General features: G+C 41.7%; 2 protein-coding genes across 3 annotated transcripts in view; both read left to right on the top strand.

The window, feature by feature from the left end:
• tdp1 (tyrosyl-DNA phosphodiesterase 1) overlaps positions 1-2,048 on the top strand; it is a 30,364-nt gene extending 28,316 nt beyond the window's left edge. For both annotated transcript variants that reach the window (XM_061215998.1, XM_061215997.1), the window contains exon 16: positions 1,644-2,048. In XM_061215998.1, coding sequence (XP_061071982.1) covers positions 1,644-1,717 — 74 coding nt within the window. In that variant the 3' untranslated portion in view covers positions 1,718-2,048. The remainder of the gene's footprint in view (positions 1-1,643) is intronic.
• A 6,247-nt stretch (positions 2,049-8,295) lies between these two features.
• Positions 8,296-14,492, top strand: LOC133141715 (potassium channel subfamily K member 13-like). The gene is made up of 2 exons (XM_061262372.1): positions 8,296-8,831; positions 12,774-14,492. The coding sequence occupies exons 1-2, from the start codon at positions 8,495-8,497 to the stop codon at positions 13,667-13,669; spliced, it is 1,233 nt and encodes a 410-aa protein (XP_061118356.1). The 5' UTR covers positions 8,296-8,494; the 3' UTR covers positions 13,670-14,492.
• The last annotated feature ends 7,915 nt before the right edge of the window (positions 14,493-22,407 follow it).

Genomic DNA, 22,407 nt, shown 5'->3' on the forward strand with positions numbered 1-22,407 from the left:
GCAAGTTTCAAATCTGACTGAGTCTCAGTAGTGTCCAGGATGGCAGGGATATACCTTTGATATGTATGTATGTATGTATGTAGGTATGTATGTATGTATGCGGGGATATGTATATTTCATATGTACCTGTGATATATACCCTAACGAGGCAGCAGCTCAGCCTCATGCTGAATAATCCGTCGCTCAGACAGGGACTCGTTCAGAAGGAGCGTTCAATCAGGAGGAGACTGTAAATGAGCACCTGTGAGGCTTGATGACAGCGGTCCGGCCGAGGGGTGTGTCTTAAGCTGATGGGAACACTCGAGGTCTTCTGTAGTGGCAAATTTGATCCTAGAGACGGTTTTTTTTCCCCTCGCCGAATGCAAGGCCCAGCTGGTGGCAAGCGGCGCAATTTTGATCAGAGTGCCGCGCTTTCCTCAAGTGCCTCAATTGACTTTGAAATGAGCTCAGCTAAGGACAGACGTCATTCGCCGCGGTGTTGCAGGAGCTCGACAGGGTTTTAGCCCTGCTTCTAGAGCGCATTCGTAGGCAGTTCTCTTTAATCAGTAGCACCAACACCTGTGCATTCGTGCTTTTGCTGACAGAGTGATGTAATGATGTGGTCTTTTGAATGTATTGTGAATTGTGTATAATGGAGGTTTTGCCACACGGGAGGATTTTCTCACTGGCTGGCTGGTGTCATTGAAAGATAGTGAAGAACATCCACCAATAAAAATTCCTGAAAAAATTATCCCTTGTTTAAAAAGAATGGGTGAAAACCTCTGAATAAAACAGGTCTGTAGTGGTACTTCAGTGCTGCCCAACCTCCTTCAGACTCCACTCAGCGCTGCTGCTGGAACAGACGAAAATGTTGTGCCGAATCCAAATGTATTTCGCTTTCTTGTTGCGGTTATAGCAGTAGACATAGTACCTTTCTTTTGTGTTACACTCTCTTGCAGTTGACAGTTCCAGTCTACTGAATTTATTTTTTTAAATAAAATGCACAACCAGCAAGAAAGCATTGGAATGATACTCATACAGTTTAGCAAGTCATTGCTTTGGGTGTTTTTGAGGATGCTGGTATCACAGATGTGGAGAGAGATGCTAATCATAGAACCGTACTATAATTAAAGCTGGTAGGACTCCTGCCAAAGCTGCAGAATTGCCAAGCAAATATGAGACCACAATAGCACCCGAGACCCATAGCAACCAAGCATTGCTGCTCCCATCACAGGGCAAACTTCCTTCAATATGAGTAATATCAGTTTGAGTCTGACAATATTTGTTTTCGTTTTCCCACAAGGCTGAGCCAAGATAGTTTAAATGCCAAATCGTGACAACATACACAGAATAAGCCCTGGAAATGTTCAGTGTTCTTTGTGTTCACATACGTCCATATTTCTGACGTGTCGTGGCAAAAATGTTCATCAACCAGACCATAACATAAAAACAAGTCTACCAGATGTTATTGGGTGAATGGTTTTAGAACAACCTTAGGTCATAAGTTTGCAGAGGACAAAAATAAGTGGAAGTGGAAGACAAAAATAATTATTGTACTTCATTCACATCATACATTCCCTAATGTGTTGTACTTGCATGTTTCATTTTTATGCTTTAGATTGTTTAAATGTGCATTATTAAGTTTTTTGTTGTTGTTTTTCCAGATCAACCTTGGATCTGGAATATTCCGTACACTCAAGCTCCTGACACGCATGGGAATGTGTGGGTGCCTTCATGAACTGCCATGGCTACCTCTGCATCACTTGGCTGGAGGTGGTATTGACATTTTGCCATACCTTCTGGTGCTCATGTATAGATATAGCTACACTTTTCTATGACTGTAGCTTTAAATAATTTGTAGAACGTCCTTTATTTAGTGGCATTTTTACAAAGATAAATGTCTGAGCTAAAACACATGCATTTTTGTAATCAGCCTTCAAGCTTCTACTGTACTTTGTTCTTCCTACTTACATGTATGTGATGATGTCATGTGTATTGATGTGATTTCCATTTCATCTACATAATATTAGTAAAATAATAAAAATACAGATAGTTTGGTTCATATGTAACCAATGAATTTCTCTTCCTTTTTTCACTGCAGTAGGTGAAATTATTGCCAATACCACTACCACATGCTAAGGGACAGTCTCTGCAGAATACATTAGGGACTACATAACCAGACTTTCTAGGTCTGTGGATTATACAAGTCCACTTTCAAAGCTAAGTTACCGTATATATTGCGACAGCCTGACAGTACCTGCAGTACTGAGAATGACACACACTTCACTTGAGTAGAGCTTTTGAGAAAAGCTGTTTTTTTATAGAGCTTTATATGTTGTTTGAGTGCCAATTTTATATATTTTTCTTTTTTGACAATTGAACAAGCACACGCTTGCAATTTTTCACTCAGTCATGCAAATAAAAGGGTCAAGCCTAGTTGTGCAACAGATGCGGTTTGTTAAAAAATAATTCTGATAAAAATATATAAAAGAGTGATAATAGAAGTGGACATTGTTTTCTGTGGAGTGTCCCAAAAGCCAAGTGAATGGCAGCAAAATTACCGAGAGCAATGCATTTCTCTTGATATGAACAATTCATCTAAAGCTCATGCCTGGTGTCAGATGTGAGATGAATGACTGAGGTGAAATCATCTACCAGCCCATATTGTTTGGGGCCTCACAAAAGCTTTTGCACCCATAATGAAATTGATCTGTGAACACAAGTAATTTATTATCAAAACTCAGGAACGTATGCATGTATGTGTCTAGTGTGACTAGAGTTGTTAGGATGAAAGCGGGGTTCATTGTGTGTGTGTGCCTGTCTGCGTCTATATGTGTGTCTCTTCATCAAGTGTTTTATGACATCCACATGAGAAAGGTCGTCATTGGACTCGTGGGTTGCTCTAAATGACAATTTTCTCTCAAAAACTTTGATTATATCTATAAACGTTTTTTTCTTGGAATATTTCCCTCGAGTAGAGTAGAGGTTTTAAAAAAATAAATACTTTCTAATATACATTGTTTACAGGTTATAATTGTAATGGGTGCAAATACTAAAAAGATTTAAGATTAAACATGCAGTGAAATGATATAAATAATGTATTTGTCTCCCTCACAAAACTGGTGACATTTGCTGAAACCAGTCCAGACTGTTACTGATTAAACACAGAAATACTCCGACCCTTAGCTGAAAGGTCATTCAACATCGATCCCCTCTTTGAAGATGCATTGATGCTATTCTTGTTCTGTAACGTGGGAATGTAAACCAAATGTTGGGATCATGCTGTGCATCGCTGTAGTGTAAATGAAGGGTGGAGTTTCACGTCATATTCATCGGTTCTTTATATCCCTGTGTTTCTCACATTTCACCTTTTTGTTAGTGGAACTCCCAAGTCTCCAACATTTTAATGACTTGATTACTTATCTCAGTCGGTATAAATTGCACAGGGCACAAAGGAACCAGATTTTCATGCCACTAATACCTTTACAAATTTAAGGATGAAGGACTGCAACAGCGAGATAATGTAACACATGTTGATCATTTATAAATGATAACATCACATGAAAATTAAACGTTTTAAATTGTGTATTGAAATAAACTAAGCTTCTTAGCAATATTATGTAACAAAGACCTCTGAACTGAAAATCCAATCTTTAACCCTGCAATTGTGTTAGGGTCAAATCTGACCCATTTTCAAGTTAAGTAAAGGCAGAGAATATTGGCTGTTTATTTATTTTATTTACTTTATTTATACAGGGGGATCACACTGAGACAAGTCTCATTTTCAGATGAACCAACAGATGAGACACTGTACTGTGTCAATACCAATACAGATACAATAGGAGCAAGGACATGAAAGATAAAAGCAATAAAAATTAGTAAATAAAGTTCATAAATTGTATATATACAGTACTGTGCAGAAGTTTTAGGCAGGTGTGAAAAAATGCTGTAAAATAAGAATGCTTTCAAAAACAGAAATGTTAATAGTTTATTTTTTATCAATGAACAAAATGCAAAGTGAGTGAACCGAAGAAAAATCTAAATCTAATCAATATTTGGTACACTTGCACAAAGTCAGGGATTTTGTAGGCATATAGTCAGGTGTGTGATGAACCAATTATACCAAACAGGAGCTAATGATCATTAAGTTCATATGTAGGTTGAAACACAATCATTAACTGAAACAGAAACAGCTGTGTAGGAGGGTTAAAACTGGGTGAGAGAGCCAAACTCTGCTTCCAAGGTGAGGTTGCTGAAGACAGTTTAATGTCAGAAGTCATACACTATGGCAAGACTGAGCACAGCAACAAGACACAAGGTAGTTATACTGCATCAGCAAGGTCTCTCCCAGGCAGAAATTTCAAGACAGACAGGGGTTTCCAGATGTGCTGTCCAAGCTCTGTTGAAGAAGCACAAGGAAACGGGCAACATTGAAGACTGTAGACACAGTGCTCGGCCAAAGAAACTCGGAAGATGTCCAGCAGTGCCATCAGCTCAGAATTGGCTGAAACCAGTGGGACCCAGGTACACCCATCTACTGTATGGAGATGTCTGGTCAGAAGTGGTCTTCATGGAAGAATTGCGACCAAAAAGCCATACTTCCGACGTGAAAACAAGGACAATCGACTCAACTATTCACAAAAACACAGGAAATGGGGTGCAGAAAAAGGGCAGCAGGTTCTCTGGACTGATGAGTCAAAATGTGAAATATTTGGCTGGAGCAGAAGGGTGAATGAGTGTTTGCAGGCAACAGTGAAGCATGGTGGAGGTTCCTTGCAAGTTTGGGGCTGCATTTATACAAATGGAGTTGGGGATTTGGTCAGAATTAATTGTCTCCTCAATGCTGAGAAGTACAGGCAGATACTTATCCATCATGCAATACCATCAGGGAGGCATCTGATTGGCCCCAAATTTATTCTGCAGCAGGACAACGACCCCAAACATACAGCCCATGTCATTAAGAACTATCTTCAGTGTAAAGAAGAACAAGGAGTCCTGGAAGGGATGGTATGGCCCCCACAGAGCCCTGATCTCAACATCATCAAGTCTGTCTGGGATTACATGAAGAGACAGAAGCATTTGAGGCTGCCTAAATCCACAGAAGAACTGTGGCTAGTTCTCCAAGATGTTTGGAACAACCTACCTGCCGAGTTCCTTCAAAAACAGTGTGCAAGTATACCTAGGAGAATTAATGCTGTTTTGAAGGCAAAGGGTGGTCACACCAAATATTGATTTAATTTAGATTTTTCTTCTGTTCATTCACTTCTTCTGTTCATGCATTTTGTTGATTGATAAAAAATAAACTATTAATATTTCTATTTTTGAAAAACATTCTTTTGCACAGTACTGTATATACATATAAATTGATATATACATAAATATACAAGCAAGCCAAATACACAGAAACATCTAAAAACAATTCCATTCATCTATAAAAATATCCAAACAAGGTGTTGGAGCCCTAGTGAGCCTTGATGGTTTTCCAAATGTGAGGTGCATTAAAACTAAATGAGGTTTTTCCCAGCTCTGTACTGACTTGAGGGATCTCCAGTGCCAAGCGGTCTTGCGAGTGTGTGTTGTAATTGCTGGTTTTGTATTTGAGTTGTGAGCATGAAGTTTGCTGTTGATAGTATGACATGCAGCACTGAAAAGTTGTGGGTAGTTCTGTTTATCAAATTTGACTCAAAAAGATTAATCTTTGGGTCTAGACACCCCACCCCTTCCCTTATTCCCCAGGAACAATTATTTTCTTGCAGAATATGGACACTGACACACAAACACACACACACACACACACACACACACACACTTAAAATTAACTTGAATGTGAACACACACACTAAAAGGGAACTTGAACACACGCACACACTCTCTTTCTTTCTCGATTTCTCTCACTCTTATCTATCAATCTATTGTTCTCTATCTTTCCCACACACACTCAAAATGAATACCCCTTGCTCTGTCATCACAGCTGTTCCTCTTCATAATATTATGCCCACATACAGCATGACAGAAATTATTTCTTCTCACCCACAAGTACATTACAATTATTTATCTGATGCTTTTTATCCAAAGCAACTTACAGTTGATTAGACTAAGCAGGGGCCAATCCCCCCTGGAGCAATGTTGGGGTTAGGAGCCGGGCAGCTGCACTGATGTTATTGTGGCTACATCAGGGCTTGAACCACTAACCGTCCTGGTTCTGGTAGCCACCTTCCCTATCCACTGCCCTATAGCACTGTATCATCTACTGGGGGCGTGGCATAAATAACATTACATAGATTTTTTGCATCATTGGGATCTTTCAATAAGGCTTGTTTGAGTTCTGGTCAATTTCATTCTTGCAACATGTGCAAGAGATTCACTACCTGTGAGGTTATTGATCATATCTTGATCATGACAATGATGGAGGAAAGAGGAGACATAGCGTGCACACGCAAATGCTCGAACACACGCACAGTCACACACACACACAATGAGAAATAGACACATCTTCTTCAATGGTAAAGTGTATTCTAATATTCCTTAATAATCAGCAAACATAATTTCCCCCTGTCTTCACTATAGGAAATATAATGACTGAATGTATGTATCCGAGTAGTATATTTTAAGGTAAATGGTTTAGGAGCCATAAAAAAGTGATTGTATGGTGATGAATGCATAATAAGTCAGTTATGGTATGAGGTAAAAACTATATTGGATGTTAATTTGTGTGTGTGTGTGTGTGTGTGTGTGTGTGTGTGTGTGTGTGTGTGTGTGTGTGTGTGTGTGTGTGTGTGTGTGTGGTTTTTTTTTTTGTCAAATTTGACCCGCTAACACAAAAGGTGCGTGCAGTTTTCTAACACATAAGGAGGGTTAAGAAAGCACTGCCGGTTTTGCACTTTAAATACTGTAGATTATAATGTAATGTGGAGCCAACACTTTTGACAAGTGTAAAGTTAAATAAGGAACATAAATATTTGTTCAGGATAATATCCTTAAACGCTTCGGTAGCCTATGTGTACGATATCAAGATAGTATTTTTAGTGTCTTTGCCTTGTCATGTTTACTGCTTAAGAATAAAGTCGATGATATAGTTTATATACTGGCTGTACCTGACCGACAACAATGTTGCAGTTTGTCTTTAAATTGTTGACCACTCGTATCTTCGGTTCTACCCGTTCGGTAGCCTAATCATTCAAACTGAAATAACGGTGCGGGTTAGTTTTTTCACCGTTGCTTCCCAAAGTCAGCCAAAGAGACCAAGACAGCCAAAGAGATAAGACGCATGTCGCGTGAATATCAACGTGACAAAATTACTAAGTTAAAGTGCATTTTAATGAACAGAAAAGAAGCATATTTGCTTGCAGATGAGTTGAGTAACCTGGGATAAATTGATGTAGAGACTGTCTACAGAAGTAGAAGTAGGTTGAATAGTTGGATCGCCTTTGGAAATGCAAACAATTATCTCAGCTGTTGATTTCTTTAGCGTTATATTTAGCTAGCTAATAGATGGTGCCTCTAGTACTGCCGAATACAATGCAATCGCGTTGATGAGAGGCGACTGTCAATAGGTTAGAGATGATGGAAAACATGCTAACATGTAGCTTGCTGGCTAACGCTACATTCAGGGAATGCTTTTCTTAATATCCACAGGTAACTAGTACAGCCTCACTGTATTTTATCAGTATTGTAGCTAAGTTAGCTAACGGACAAAATACTTCTGAGACCGATTGTATTAATATTCGCACGCTAACTAATGTTAATGTTTTAAGGTTTTCAAATGTGAACTTGTTCGCTGCTTGTCAGCACTATTCTAACGTTAGATAAGCGATGCCTCGCATAACGGTAACTACAGGTATAGCTTCCAGTTGTGATTTTTTTTAAATAGCTACGAAATGTAATATCAGTTTATTTTCATTAAGCTAGTTATTGCGTTTTCCTGCAAACTTATATCTTGACACAAGATTTATAACACATGGATCTAGACATCCATACCTTCAGTTACGGGCTATTTTAGTTAACTTTAGCTCTAGCTAATGGTCCAGTTATTTAGTGCATGTTGATACGAGTTAAGAGTTAGCGTGTGAATGAGGTTAGCATTATAGCCTGCTACTTAGCTAACGTTACCAACATTTTTCGAATAAGAATGTCAGTAAAGTTAACTTAAGCTCTTGCCTGTTTTACTTCTCTCATTTTCTTCATTTAAATTCGGACAGATGAGGACAGTAGAAAATAGACAATTTTACATTTAGCTACTGTAACCGAATGAAGTTGCATGTATTCCTGTCACATAGCTAACGTTAGACTTCTCTCTGATTTGTTTTTTTTTCGCTTCACATTTTCACGCTTCACTTCTAACATGAGGGAAGCCTTGAGCACGGTTGGAATTTTGTGGAGGTTAAAATGAAACAAAAGCTCAGTTGTTCATTCTCTCTGACTCTAAATCTAGCTGTGGAAGGTCTCGCAAAAGGTTTCATCTCGAATTTGAAATGATGCGGAGCTACTTTCAGCCCTGTTCAACGGTGACAACATAATGGCTTGTCGAAGCGCCTGTTGCTGCGGTTTTGGTCCGGTGAATGAAGATAACGCGAGGTTCCTTATGCTGGCGCTGCTGATAATCCTCTACCTCTTGTGCGGTGCCGCTGTCTTTTCAGCACTTGAGCACCCCAAAGAGAAGCAAGCGAAGGAGAAGTGGGCGCAGAGGTTTGAACATTTCAGTAACAAGTACAATCTTAGCAGAGATGATTTAGAGAAGTTCCTCAGGTTCTACGAGGAGGCGAACGTCGCCGGCATTCGCGTTGATACCACCAGACCTCGCTGGGATTTTACCGGTGCATTCTACTTTGTGGGTACAGTGGTTTCGACTATTGGTAAGTTTGCCCTTAGATTTGTTTATTATTCACATTTAGAAAGCTTATTCAATTTAAACTCCTGGAACGACTATATTTTTTAATTGTCCCAACTTGGAGACAAATCTTTCAGATTTCCATTATGCTTCACGTTATAAATTCCTATTTCAGATCAGTTCCATCAGTGTTACATATTATATTTGAACCATATCGTAATAGTGTAGCCTACTGATTGTTTGTCATATCAAATAATAAGTTATTGTGTCAAGGGTTAATATGCACTGTTCATTAACATATTTCCAATGCGTTTTAATGCCGGGATTATGAACATCTAACGAAATCGTTGTTTCTTTCAACCTTCCTTATTTTCTGATACCAGGAGATGAAAGACACTATATAAATTCAGTTAATTATTATGATTATTAGGAGTAGTACTATTTGAAACAGTCTGTATATTTACTAATCTTTATTTTTTTCCCATACATTTTAAAACAATATGTAGCTGTTATAGGTGTGTAATCACCAGTCAGTCATTTGGATCAGTGAATTATGCCAAATGATTGAATAGCCTTTTATCCTTTATCCTATGGGGACACAACTGTAATTACAGAGGGCTGAAAGCTAGTATTAGACTGCCATGTGAAGAAAGGAAGATAAAACAAAACCTTGTGGATAAGGACATTTTGACCAATTTGACCATGAAGATTGACCCAATCAAGTAATTACGGATTTCATTGAATGAAAAATAAGATGGCACAGGAACCGATTTCACGGTCCTAAATATAGCCATGATCTCTGACCATCGAGCTCCGTGTTCAGTCTACAGCAGTGGTTCCCAACCATGGTCACAGGGACCCCCTCTGTATGCTGGTTTTGTTCTATGCTCCATGCAATCCCAGGATTTCAACAAGCTGTTAATAGGTGTTTTTCATGTTTAGAGGAATTATTAACCTCTTAAAAAATATTATGTCAGTAATAACTACATATGACATGAAGAATAAAATCCTATGTTCCTATTGTGCTTATTGTGCTATATTGCAAACAATGACATAAAAACAGTAACAACATTTTTAAACTGATAAAATTTGGTGAATGAATAGGCTAACTGTTCAACGGATGTTTCAGTTTGTTCACAATGCAGGTATGGCTCATTATCAGTCGTTTGTCTTTGAATTCTTCATTATCTACAAAATTGTTAGTTTGAGTGGCCATGTGCCACACTTTCACCAGTTAGGAGCCTATTTATTTATTTGTTCCCTCTTTTATACAATTGTCTGAAATATATCATAATAAGTACAACATGAACATCAGACTGTTATTCTTCATAGAATGCTTAGCTATTGCTGACATAATGTGGATTTGGAGGGCAAGTAATCCCTCTAAACATGACAAGCACCATATTAAGAAAAATGAACAACTTGTTAAAATTCTAGGATTGCAACTGTGGTTGGAACAAAAACCAGTATACACAGGGGGTCACCAAGATCGAGGTTGGGAACCACAGCTCCACGGGGTTTCAGCAATAGCAGAACGGCTATAACAGGATAATGTACACATTCAGTGTGACAGAGTGAATGCAGAACATTTCAATCTTCAAACGGCATTAATCCCAGTTATTTATAGATGGCAATTTGAATAATTAAAAATGTAAGTTAAGCTGACTGACATCCTGGATTCTCAGTCTTCATGGTTTCCAGTTTGCACCTGGAATTACTGAAATGATTGAACTCTCTGGGCGGTTGGTATACACTGATACACATTTGTAGCTAACCCTCTCGGCATGGGTTAGGAGCCTCCAGGCTCTCTGAGATGTTACTGCACAGGAGGCTGAGTTTGGTTCTGATTTAATCCAGTCACATCACAACAGCTCCCCTAACTGGGAGCGCATGGTGCCTGTTCCTCCGCAGGCAGCAGCTGGCTGGACTGTAGCAGCGCGCTCGTTCCTGCGGCTAACACAGCAACATGAGCAAACGTGACCTCGCTGTGCCTTCACTTTCATGCCTACGGCTCCGTTTCAGCCCTCCCCTCGTTCACATTCAGTGCTCAGTCACTGCCCATTTTCCACATCTCTTCACACTGTACCTGGACTAGCTCAAGCGCTACTCCTCCACAGGATTACCCCAAATCGAGTATCACTCACGCCTCACTTGTATCCTTATCTTCTAACCCTTCTACGTTGTATTCGTATCACGATTTGTCCATTTTCATTTTGCACTAGTTTCTCCATCTTGATGTTGTAGTTCTTGACTGTAATTATTGTTATCATGTCTTGCTTCTAGTTTATGATGTGCCATAGCTTTACTGCCAATATATTGTATACCTTGTGAGCTAGACTTGATGTTCATGGTTATGGATAACTGCTGCTTAATGTGAATGGTACCTGACATGTGGTATCTGCCATGTTCTGTAGTTAGACTGTTTCAGTAATGGATTTATTGTACTTCACTTTGGATAAACGTGTCTGCCAAATAAATATAATATAAACATAATTCTCCCATGCCATCCTCCTTGGCAAGTCAACTTGCTCTTTATCTCTTGTGGGCTACAATATAGACTATCAATTTGAAAAACTAATTCATCAATGTATATAAATTCAATGAAACTATGTCAGCCATAACATTTCATGAATACTCTGTTCACTGCCGCATTGCATGGCTGTACATTTCAAAAATGTATATATCTTAGCAAAAAGGAAAAGGTACATTCCATTGTATGCAGAGAAGTATTGGGGGAAGCATTGTGGGGTATGGCTTATTCAAACAATTGACCTAATAGCAACAGTTTTGGTTCAACTGTAGTACAGAGTACCGGAACAAAGCTCTTTCCATTATGTGATAGTTGAGGCTGCATTTTACACTAAATTATCCAAAGTATGAGGATTCCTCCAACTGAGAATACAAATAATCGCCAAGTAGGTCAGGCCTCCTTATAGGACCCCACTGAGCAAGCTGTTAGAGAAGTCAAAGGCCTTTAGAAATTGGCCTGAGTGTAAGCAATGCTTAACAAGCACAGAACTCACAAGCACAGGCATGTCCCTTAAGTCAAGATATTCACAGAGGATTTACCATTTTGCCTTCACTGTGGTGATTAAATAAAATGAACACAAGCACACAAGCGCACAAGTGTAGGCTATGTCATGGGGAATCAGGGCTATTATAACCTTCAGTTCTGAGAAAGCTCTTTCCGCTTAGATTGAGATAAGGCTTTCATCGTGAAGGTCCACAGCTGTGAGGGGAAAATAATAATGAAGCTTCCTTAGTAATTTGCATTTCTGTCAATAAGCAAGAGTGTGGAAAGATACATGTTAACCACCGTCACCAATGGCAACCTGGTTATTGGTTTGTTCATGAAGACAGGGAGTTTTTGAATAGTGATTGTGGAGGGGAAGGCAGTGTGTTCACAGTAAGTAGCTGCAGAAGTGATGCCTGTTCTCATTAGGGCAAATTAATTCCCAGGTTTTAATGAGCTACTGGCCCACTTTTTGCAAGAGTGTGGTAGGGCACGGACACCACATCCTTTCACCGAAGAAACAAAGGTGCTCGCATTAACTGAAGGGTTTTCAATGCACCTGCTCACCTGCAGCCTTTTTTAAGTCGTGTGCTTCCATGAAGGTAGAAAGATTGAGAAGACACATTTAATAGGGAATAAAGTAACCCTAATTAGTTGCCACTGGAAATCCAATTACTTCTCACAACTGAGCCAATATGTCTTCTGTGGGAGATAACTATAACAATACAACAGCATGTAAACAGAGATTAGTTATTATTAATCTATTTATAGATTCTAAGAAACAAGTGATTGTATACATCCGTCTGTGTTACTGTGCATGTTGTGCAAGTATTCAAACTGAATAAACCATTTAGCTGTGGGTAAATGGAAGATGACAGGGCATATTGACAGGACAATATGGTAAATGTCACATATATATCCTGTCTGACACATTTTCATCGTGTCCCGGTGCAGGGTTTGGCATGACCACGCCCGCTACTATCGGCGGGAAGATTTTCCTGATCTTCTACGGGCTCATCGGCTGCGCCGCCACCATCCTGTTCTTCAACCTCTTTCTGGAGCGCCTCATCACCGTGCTGGCCTTCGTGCTGAAGTCCTGCTACGAGCTCCAGCGCAGGCGCAAGGGCGTGCTGCCCCACGACGGCCGCAGGGACCCTAACCCGGAGGGCGGGGAGGGCCTGGCGGGCTGGAAGCCCTCGGTGTACTACGTGATGGTGATCCTGTGCGGGGCGGCCGTCATCGTCTCCTGCTGCGCCTCGGCCATGTACTCGGCCGTGGAGGGCTGGAGCTACCTGGACTCGCTCTACTTCTGCTTCGTGGCCTTCAGCACCATCGGCTTCGGCGACCTAGTGAGCAGCCAGCACCTGCGCTACGAGGACCAGGCCGCCTACCGGCTGGGCAACTTCCTCTTCATCCTCATGGGCGTGTGCTGCATCTACTCGCTCTTCAACGTCATCTCCATCGTCATCAAGCAGTTCCTCAACTGGACCCTGCAGAAGCTGGAGCTCCTGCTGCGCTGCCCCTGCTGCCCCGGGAAGGGCCTCCGTCCCCGCAGGAACACGGTGATGCCGGGCCACGTCCGCGCCCGCCGCAACATCTCCATCGAGACCGACATCGCCAACGAGAGCGACACGGACGGCCGCAGGATGTCCGGGGAGATGATATCCATGAAGGACTTCCTGGCCGCCAATAAGGTCTCCTTGGCCATCATGCAGAAGCAGCTGTCTGAGACTGCGAACGGTCACCCCAGGCAATCGGGATCCTGCTCCAGACAAAATGGCTTCTCTGGGGGAATTGGGGCTCTGGCCATTATGAATAACAGACTGGTAGAGACCAGCGTGGACAGATGAGTCCGTGCTTGAGACTGAACACTGCCCTGTAGAAATGGCCAGAATGGACATATTGAATTGCTTTGTCCATTTTAATGGCAGGACTGTGCCATGGACAATGAATTCACATGGTAGAGATATTTGCCCTTCATTTTTGTGTATAGCATTTAACTCTGTGACATAGATTTCTAGTTTTATACATTGAAAATGGAGGAGGCTGGCAGAACAGGTCAGTGTAGTTAAGTTGCCACTGATATGAACTCTCTCCACCAGCACCTTCCAATAGCACATCCTGCTCATTTATAGTAGTTGCGGTGGGAAAATTAGCACCTGTCATGATGAAATCTGTCGACCCAGATTGTTCCTAAAGGAAATGTGTTGTTTTAAGTGCTAAAAGCAGACTGGAATGTGATGAAACACAACTGATTTTATGAGGTGCATACTTAATCAGAATATAGCTTTGAATTTCCTCCACATGAAAAGTTTTAAATCCCTTGTTTACAAGCTTACATTAGACGAAAGTGCATCTTATGGCAATAAAAAACATTTTGCAGTGAAAGTCTTAAACCAAATTCAGTCTCTGAAGTCAACATCTGCTGATGTTTATAATGTTGATGCTTAGAATGGATAGACAACTGTATTAAAAGTGTCCCAGCATTCATTATACTATGCACTTCATCTTGCCTCATGAAGACATCTCTTAGCTAAAGCATGGAGCTGATATTCAGTTCTTTGCCATTCTACAGTACCTGTCAAAGGGAAAGTTAATTTGACTTGAACGACGGCTTCATTTATCAAGTGATCAAATGCAGTAAGTAAAATAAACCTGACCATTTGTGATAAAGTGCTTTCATTTTTATTTCTCTCATTTTTCTGGAAAAAGACAAAAAGTGGAGGCATCTTATTTAATAATTAAGAATAGTACTCAGGAAAAGGTTATATAAACCAAAGCACATCTTTACTGACATCTCTGTTACCCATTTGGAGTATCTGAGTAGTTCATCAACAACATAAATGTCAGCATCCCAGAAAACAGCATTCAATTTTAATTGGACTGTGTTCCTATCATCAGTACAAAGGGTTTCTGATCATCAGACCCCTGCCCTTGTAGCAAGCAAAGCAATTTATTATTTAGTTAGCATCACCATGTTTGACAGTTGTAAGTACATTTTGAAGACCCTTCAGCTTGATGTTCTGAATTGGTATTCTGGGAACTACATCTATACTCTGTGGGGCTTTACTGTAGTGCCCGTTTTCTGTATGTTAAAAGAGAAGGAAACTATTTACGCAGTGGGAGGGGAAGGTTGAAGGGATTTGGTCTAGAACTACAGTAGGATCCAGGTGCTGTATAATGCATGATGCGAGACTTCAAAAGAAAGACACAGCAACATGTTCCGCTCTTTGAAAGCGTATTGCAAAGATGCACCCGCTATATGAAGAGACAGCATAGTCAGCAGCTATTATATGGTAAGCTACTGTGAATTATACCCTATTTTACATTAAATCATGTCTTCCCCTTTCTCACAAAGATTTTCAGTAATATCTGCAAGTTGTAGAATAGTATGTATTGCATTTTAATAATATTAGAAATGTATTGTGTTGATATTGTTTCTCAAAAACAAAAATCAGGCTTTGAAATAGCTGGTGTTTTTTCAAACGTTTTTTTAAAAGTCATTAGTGTAATGCATTTGATGATCTGACCAATGACATATTCATCAGATATGGAAGAGAGCAGTCAACATTGTGTCGTGTCTTCCTCTTCTTTTCAATATGTACTCCGGTAATTGTGTTGCGCAGTGCACCTCATGCACATCTGTTATAGATAAACCGCAGGCCCTAGTCGACCAGTGTTCTCACTCAACGAGACAGGGACAGTCATCTACACATTGAAGCTCTCCCTCCCTGAACACCAAGGCCAATTATGTGCCTAAGAGCCTGCCACCCATAGTCAGTCCTAGTAATGTGACCACACCATATGGATTTGATACCACATCGTATAGTAAAGCACCACGCTAATGATTCACTATATTTGATTATTTCATTCATGTTACTTTACACAAATAATAGGTATTTGTATAATTCTTGAAATATTGAGATTGTGAGGTGTTACATAACACAGATGTAATAATTTCATAGTTGGAGGAGGCAACTGACAAGCGTAGAGAAAGATTTGAGTGTGATGGTGTTTACATAAATCACACATTACAATGAGATTTTGGCATAGTTTACATGCACATAAGTTTCATCTACTGTCCCAGGAATACTGAAAGAAAATAGATTCTCAACAGGATAAAGAAAATGTAGCTAAAGCAATTATGTTTACGCTGTCAATTTTGGATAAATTTCAGAGGACACCTACCAATGTTGGCAATGTTAGCTGTGTCATGTTTCATGATTCATTGTATTAACATGGAATCTAGGACACCGTGGAATAGCTGCTGATATTGGCAAGACGGCAGTTAAGGGAGCCATTCTTAGTCTCTCAAGTGAGCCACTTCAAACAGCCTTTTCAGTTATACTGATAATGGGAAGAGCAAAGAGGAGTTTATTCGCTCTTTATCCACAAAAAATGATTCCATTTGGCCTAGCCCTTAACAACAGCATCTCTGGTTTTATAGTAAACATATATTTGTTCTGCAGACAAGATTGATAAGATATTATACTAATTTTATAGTAACTCTGATAAGCTACATCAGTTCTGTTATTCTTGTTAATACTGTACTTATTTTTATTTAAGCTCATAGCGACGTGTAACCCAAGACTTGCAGATATTACTGGAAGGGCTGCTTTTGAATTTCTGTAAAAAGAAATTACTGGTTTCAGGGAATGATGGGTTTTCATTCCAGCAGATACTCTTACCTAGAGCAGTGTAAAGGGTTTGTTTCATATACAGTCTATTTATGCCACTAGATGCTTACTGAAGCAGTTCAGCGTCATGTTTTTACTGAAGGGCATAGCAGCAGTGTCTAGCCAGGGAATTGAACCTCAAAGTTTAGTTAATTTACCATTAACCAGAAACACACTGCTGGAGAGTTCAAAAGATGATAGAAAGAAGATATATTGCCCTCTTCTCTTCTTCTGTGTATCTCACTCATGTCTTTATCACTTGCTCATTTTCTCAGAAAATTAATTTGCCTTAATTTGCACACTCTCTTACTGCAGTGCCAGTTACGCAGATGCTTAACAATGGTAAACAAGCTGTTCCATCCAAAAATGTTCTCTTCAAGAACATGGGGCTGCTTAGTCAGGGAGTTGTTTTTTTAATCATAGAGAAAAGATTCATTATAACTGGACAGATTATAAGCGCCATCCATGGCATCATTACTGACACAACAGAGCATGTAATTTAGCTAAATTAAGTCCAAAAATAAGCCTCAAACAGAAACACATCTGGGTATTATCTGGTCAGGCTTTGAGATCTACAAAGCACAAACACAAGCGCAAATATGTTGAGGCCCACGGCGCACTGGTTTAAATCACATAACGGGAAAGCACTGGCTTGTGCATAAGGTAAATTCCATGGCAACTTATTCCCAATTTATTTCCATTCGAAGAGTCCTTATGATAACAGTTCATATAGGCGTGTTTGTAAGGAATTACACTCCAGTGGGGTGTGTTCTCACTGCTCTTTCTGCATTTTTCAGCTGGCAGGCTACTACTACTGGTGACCAAACAGGCGATATTTAGCTAAATGTATGTGGCTTTCAAATGCAACTCTGTTTTCATTGTTGATCATTTTAATGTAGGCTTGAGAACCAGAAGTCTCCGCAGTATAACAAAAAAACACAACAATCCTAGGTTACGAAATAAAATATGATATGCACTGGCTGACTGCTTTTTAGGCATTAACCCTTGTGTAGTCTTGACATTCTGTATACGCCCCTTGTCCTAATGGTTAAAAATGACCCGCCTTCACTAAACCCCCAAAATAAAGCAGCTTAATTTAATTTTAAACCCCAAATCTATTTTGCATGAAGAAATAACCTGTCAATCATCACAATTTTGTCATCAAAATATCATTTAGAGGGTTTTCTCTGCTGTTAAACATAGTGGTGGTCATTTTTGACATACACAAGGGTTAGAAGTAAATACGGCATGGACATTTTTGGTTTGGAATAAGTACAATAATCCGTTGATTATGACAAAACCAAGAATAAAACTTGCCAAAACAGATACAAAGTAAATGGTTGGCATTTTTATAGCGCCTTTATCCAAAGCGCTGTACAATTGATGCTTCTCATTCACCCATTCATACACACACTCACACACTCACACAGCAACGGCGTTTGGCTGCCATGCAAGGCGCCGACCAGCTCGTCAGGAGCATTTGGGGGTTAGGTGTCTTGCTCAGGGACACTTTGACACAGCCCAGGCGGGGGATTGAACCGGCAACTCTCCGACTGCCAAACGACTGCTCTTACTGCCTGAGCCATGTCGCCCCTGTGATCACTTTATTAGGTATTTATTAGACTTCTGCTGGTGTAGCCTAACCACTTGGAGGTTTGACGTGTTGTGTGTTCAGAGGTGCTCTTCTGCATACCACTGTTGTAGTGCATAGTTATTTGCATTATTGTCACCTTCCTGTCAGCTTCGACCACTCTGGCCCTTTTCCCTTGACCTCTCCATTAACAAAGCGTTTTGTCCCGCAGAACTTCTGTTCACTGGATGTTTTTAGTTTTTCACACCATTCTCTGCAAACTCTAGAGATTGTTGTGCATGGAAATCCCAGGATATCAGCAGTTTCTGAGATACTCTAACCACCCTGTCTGGCACCAACAATCATTCCACAGTAAAAATCACATAGAACACATTTCTTCCAAATTCTGACATTTGGTCTGAAAAACAGCTGAACCTCTTGACCACATCTGCATGCTTTTATGCGTTTAGTTGCTGCCACAAGATTGGCGGATTAAATATTTGCAATAACAAGCTGGAGTATAGGTCTACCGAATAAAGTGGATATCTTAGACTGTTTCAGAAATCAGAATAAGCACACTTGGCAAACACTCAACCATGTAAGCAAAAGAGAATTCTGGAGCCCAACTGTTTCCCTCCTTTCACTGGTGTCAGACTAACCTTCCTCTGAATCACATAGCACCCATCATATGGTGAGAGACTTATTTCATATGCTTTTAGTAATAGCACATAAAGGCCAAAGGTGCCCTCTTCTTGTTCTGTCCTCTATGCTCACTTTGAAACCATCCATTAGCAAAGCACATATTGATAGAGAGACCTGAAATAACTTTTTTTTCTGCTTTAGCAACTGCAGATAAAGAGAGTAGACTAATCATTCCATTACCAAACCTTTTTCACAGATACAGCCAATATTTAACAGAAATACCCTTGCCCCTGTGCTACAAGTGAACAGCAGCACGAACAAATACAGAACAAACCAAAGCTGTTTGAATGGTCTGCTTCAGAATTGACTGACATGAACATCCATCCATCCATCCATCCATCATCACCCGCTTATCCGGAGTCGGGTCGCGGTGGCAGTAGGCAAAGCCGGGTATTCCAGGCGTCCCTGGACGCATTTTAGCTCCTCCTGGGGGATCCCGAGGCGTTCCCAGGCCAGGAGAGATATATAATCTCTCCAGCAGGCTCTGGGTCTCCCTCGGGGTCTCCGCCCAGTTGGACGAGCCCAGAAAACGTCCAAAGGGAGGCGCCTGGGAGGCATCCTGATCAGATGCCCGAACCACCTCAATTGGCTCCTTTCGACGCGAAGGAGCAGCGGCTCTACTCCGAGCTCCCTCCGGATGTCCAAGCTCCTCACCCTATCTCTAAGGCTGAGCCCGGCCACCCTACGGAGGAAGCTCATTTCGGCCGCTTGTATACGCAATCTCGTTCTTTCGGTCACTACCCTCTTCACCACGACGGTCCGGTGCAACGCCTGCATTACTGCTGATGCTGCACCGATCCGCCTGTCGATCTCACGCTCCCTTCTTCCCTCACTCGTGAACAAGATATACTTGAACTTCTTCACTTGGGGCAAAGACTCATTCCGGAGGGAGCAATCCACCATTTTCCGGCAGAGAACCATGGCCTCGGACTTGGAGGTGCTGACTCTCATCCCGGCCGCTTCACACTCGGCTGCAAACCGCTCCAGTGAGTGCTGAAGGTCACGGTCCGATGAAGCCAGCAGAACCACATCATCTGCAAAAAGCAGAGATGCGATTCTGAGGTCACCAAACCGGACACTCTCCTCACCTTGGCTGCGCCTTGAGATCCTGTCCATGAATACCACAAACAGGACCGGTGACAAGGGGCAACCTTGGCGGAGTCAAACACCCACAGGAAACGTGCTTGACTTTGTGCCGAGAATGCGGACACAGCTCTCACTTTGGTTATACCGGATGGCTCGTAACAACGGCCCCGGTACCCTATACTCCCGCAGTACACCCCACAGGGTTCCCCGGGGGACATGGTCGAAAGCCTTCTCCAAGTCCACAAAGCACATGTGGACTGGATGGGCAAACTCCCATGACCCCGCCAGCAACCCTGCCAAGGTAAAGAGCTGGTCCACTGTTCCACAACCAGGACGGAAGCCACATTGCTCCTCCTGAATCTGAGGTTTGACCATCGGTCGGAGCCTCCTTTCCAGCACCCTAGAGTAAGCTTTCCCAGGGAGGCTGAGGAGTGTGATACCCCGATAATTGGAGCACACCCTCCGGTCCCTCTTGTTGAAAATGGGGACCACTGGGTCTGCCACTCTGCAGGTACTGTCCCTGACCTCCACGCGACACTGAAGAGGCGTGTCAGCCAAGACAGCCCAAAAATGTCCAGAGCCTTCATCATCTCAGGGCGAATCTCATCCAGACCCGGTGACTTGCCACTGAGGAGCTTTTTGACTACCTCAGCAACTTCTGCCAGGGATATAGGTGTAGATTCCCCCGAGTCTTCAGGCTCTGCCTCTTCCACAGAGGACGTGTTGTTCGGGTTCAGGAGCTCCTCAAAGTGCTCTTTCCACCGCCCGACAATATACCCAGTCCGGGTCAGCAGTTCTCCTCCCCTGCTGAAAACAGCCTGAGACAAGCCCTGCTTTCCCTTTCTGAGTCGTCGGATGGTTTGCCAGAACTTCCTCGAGGCCAACCGAAAGTCCTTCTCCATAGCCTTCCCGAACTCCTCCCATACCCGGGTTTTTGCTTCAGCAACTGCTGAAGCCGCAGCCCTTCTGGCCACCCGGTACCTGTCTGCTGCTTCAGGGGACCCCTGGGCCAGCCAAGCCCGAAAGGCCTCCTTCTTCAGCTTGACGGCCTCCCTCACCGCTGGTCTCCACCAGCGGGTTCTTGGGTTGCCGCCCCGACAGGCACCGATGACCTTCTGGCCACAGCTCCTGCTTGCCACCTCTGCAATGGAGGCTTTGAATATGGCCCACTCGGACTCCATGTCCCCAGCTTCCCTCAGGATGCGTGAGAAGTTCCTCCGGAGGTGGGAGTTCGGCCATTCACTCACACACTCATACCTACGGGCAATTTAGACTCTCCAATCAGCCTAACCTGCATGTCTTTGGACTGTGGGAGGAAGCCGGAGTACCCGGAGGAAACCCACACAAACGCGGGGAGGACATGCAAGCTCGGCACAGAGAGGCCCCGGCCGATGGGGATTCAAACCCAGGACCTCCTTGCTGCTGAGGCGGCAGTGCTACCCACTGCACCATCCGTGCCGCCCCCATTTTATATATATATTCTCAAAATATTTCATTATTATTCAGTATGCTTCTAAATCTTTTCAGTGAGAAATGTTTTTTTCCACTCCCACTCTGTTGGAGCTTCTGTAACTTCTGTAAGAGTAATCCTGACTCTTGGAAAACAAACCCCAAAGACTTACCTTTCAGACAACACCAGGATTATACCTGTACTCAAAAGGGTTCAAGAATAGTAACCATTTTATTTTGGGTATGTAATTTTTAAGCTTGTGTCAAGACAAGGGGTGATACTGAAGGGGTTAAGATTAAATCTGCAGCACAATAAAGTATGCAAAAAGTGAAGGGGTCTGAATACTTAGTGGTAGTACTCTACTCTGTAGAGGACATTCATCAAATACACAATGTATTTGATGACTCTATTTTAGTCTGCGTCATCTCAATTAGTCTGTGCTCCTCACTCGGCTACAGAGAGGCTCCTGTCTGTTATGTTCTCTTGCTGTTCCATGGAGATTTGAGAAACAGTCACATTCAAACAGGAGGCAGCCTGTCATAAACAAACAGGAATGAGCTCAATTATCGACAGCATTTCTTTTCTCAGCATCTGTGTATGATGGAGCATAAGACTTCTTCAAACTGAAACAATAGTAAAATATTAAATCTGGGCAAAACTCTTTACTGAGGGAGCTCTCTTGTAATGGTTGAAATGTAGGCTACTCCCTGTATGTACACTTAGTGAAGCTGATGGGGATATACACTCATACACTGAGCACTTTATTAGGCATTTATTAGATTTTTTCACGTATTGGTCTTCTGCTGCTGTAGCCTATGCACACGCATTGTGTGTTCAGAGATGCTCTTCTGCATACCACTGTTGTAATGTGTGGTTAATTGCATTACTGTCACCTTCCTGTCAGCTTTGACTAGTCTGGCCCTTCTCCTCTGACCTCTCTCATTAACAATGCATTTTTGCTTTATTTCTGCCTACAGAACTGCTGCTCACTGGATGTTTTTTTGTTTTTTGGACAATTCTCTGCAAACTCTAGAGACTGTTGTGCATAAAAATCCCAGAAGATCAGCAGTTTCTGAGATACTCTAACCACCCACAATCATTCCA

The sequence above is a fragment of the Conger conger genome, chromosome 1 (assembly GCF_963514075.1).
Source record: "Conger conger chromosome 1, fConCon1.1, whole genome shotgun sequence".
Lineage (NCBI taxonomy): Eukaryota > Metazoa > Chordata > Actinopteri > Anguilliformes > Congridae > Conger > Conger conger.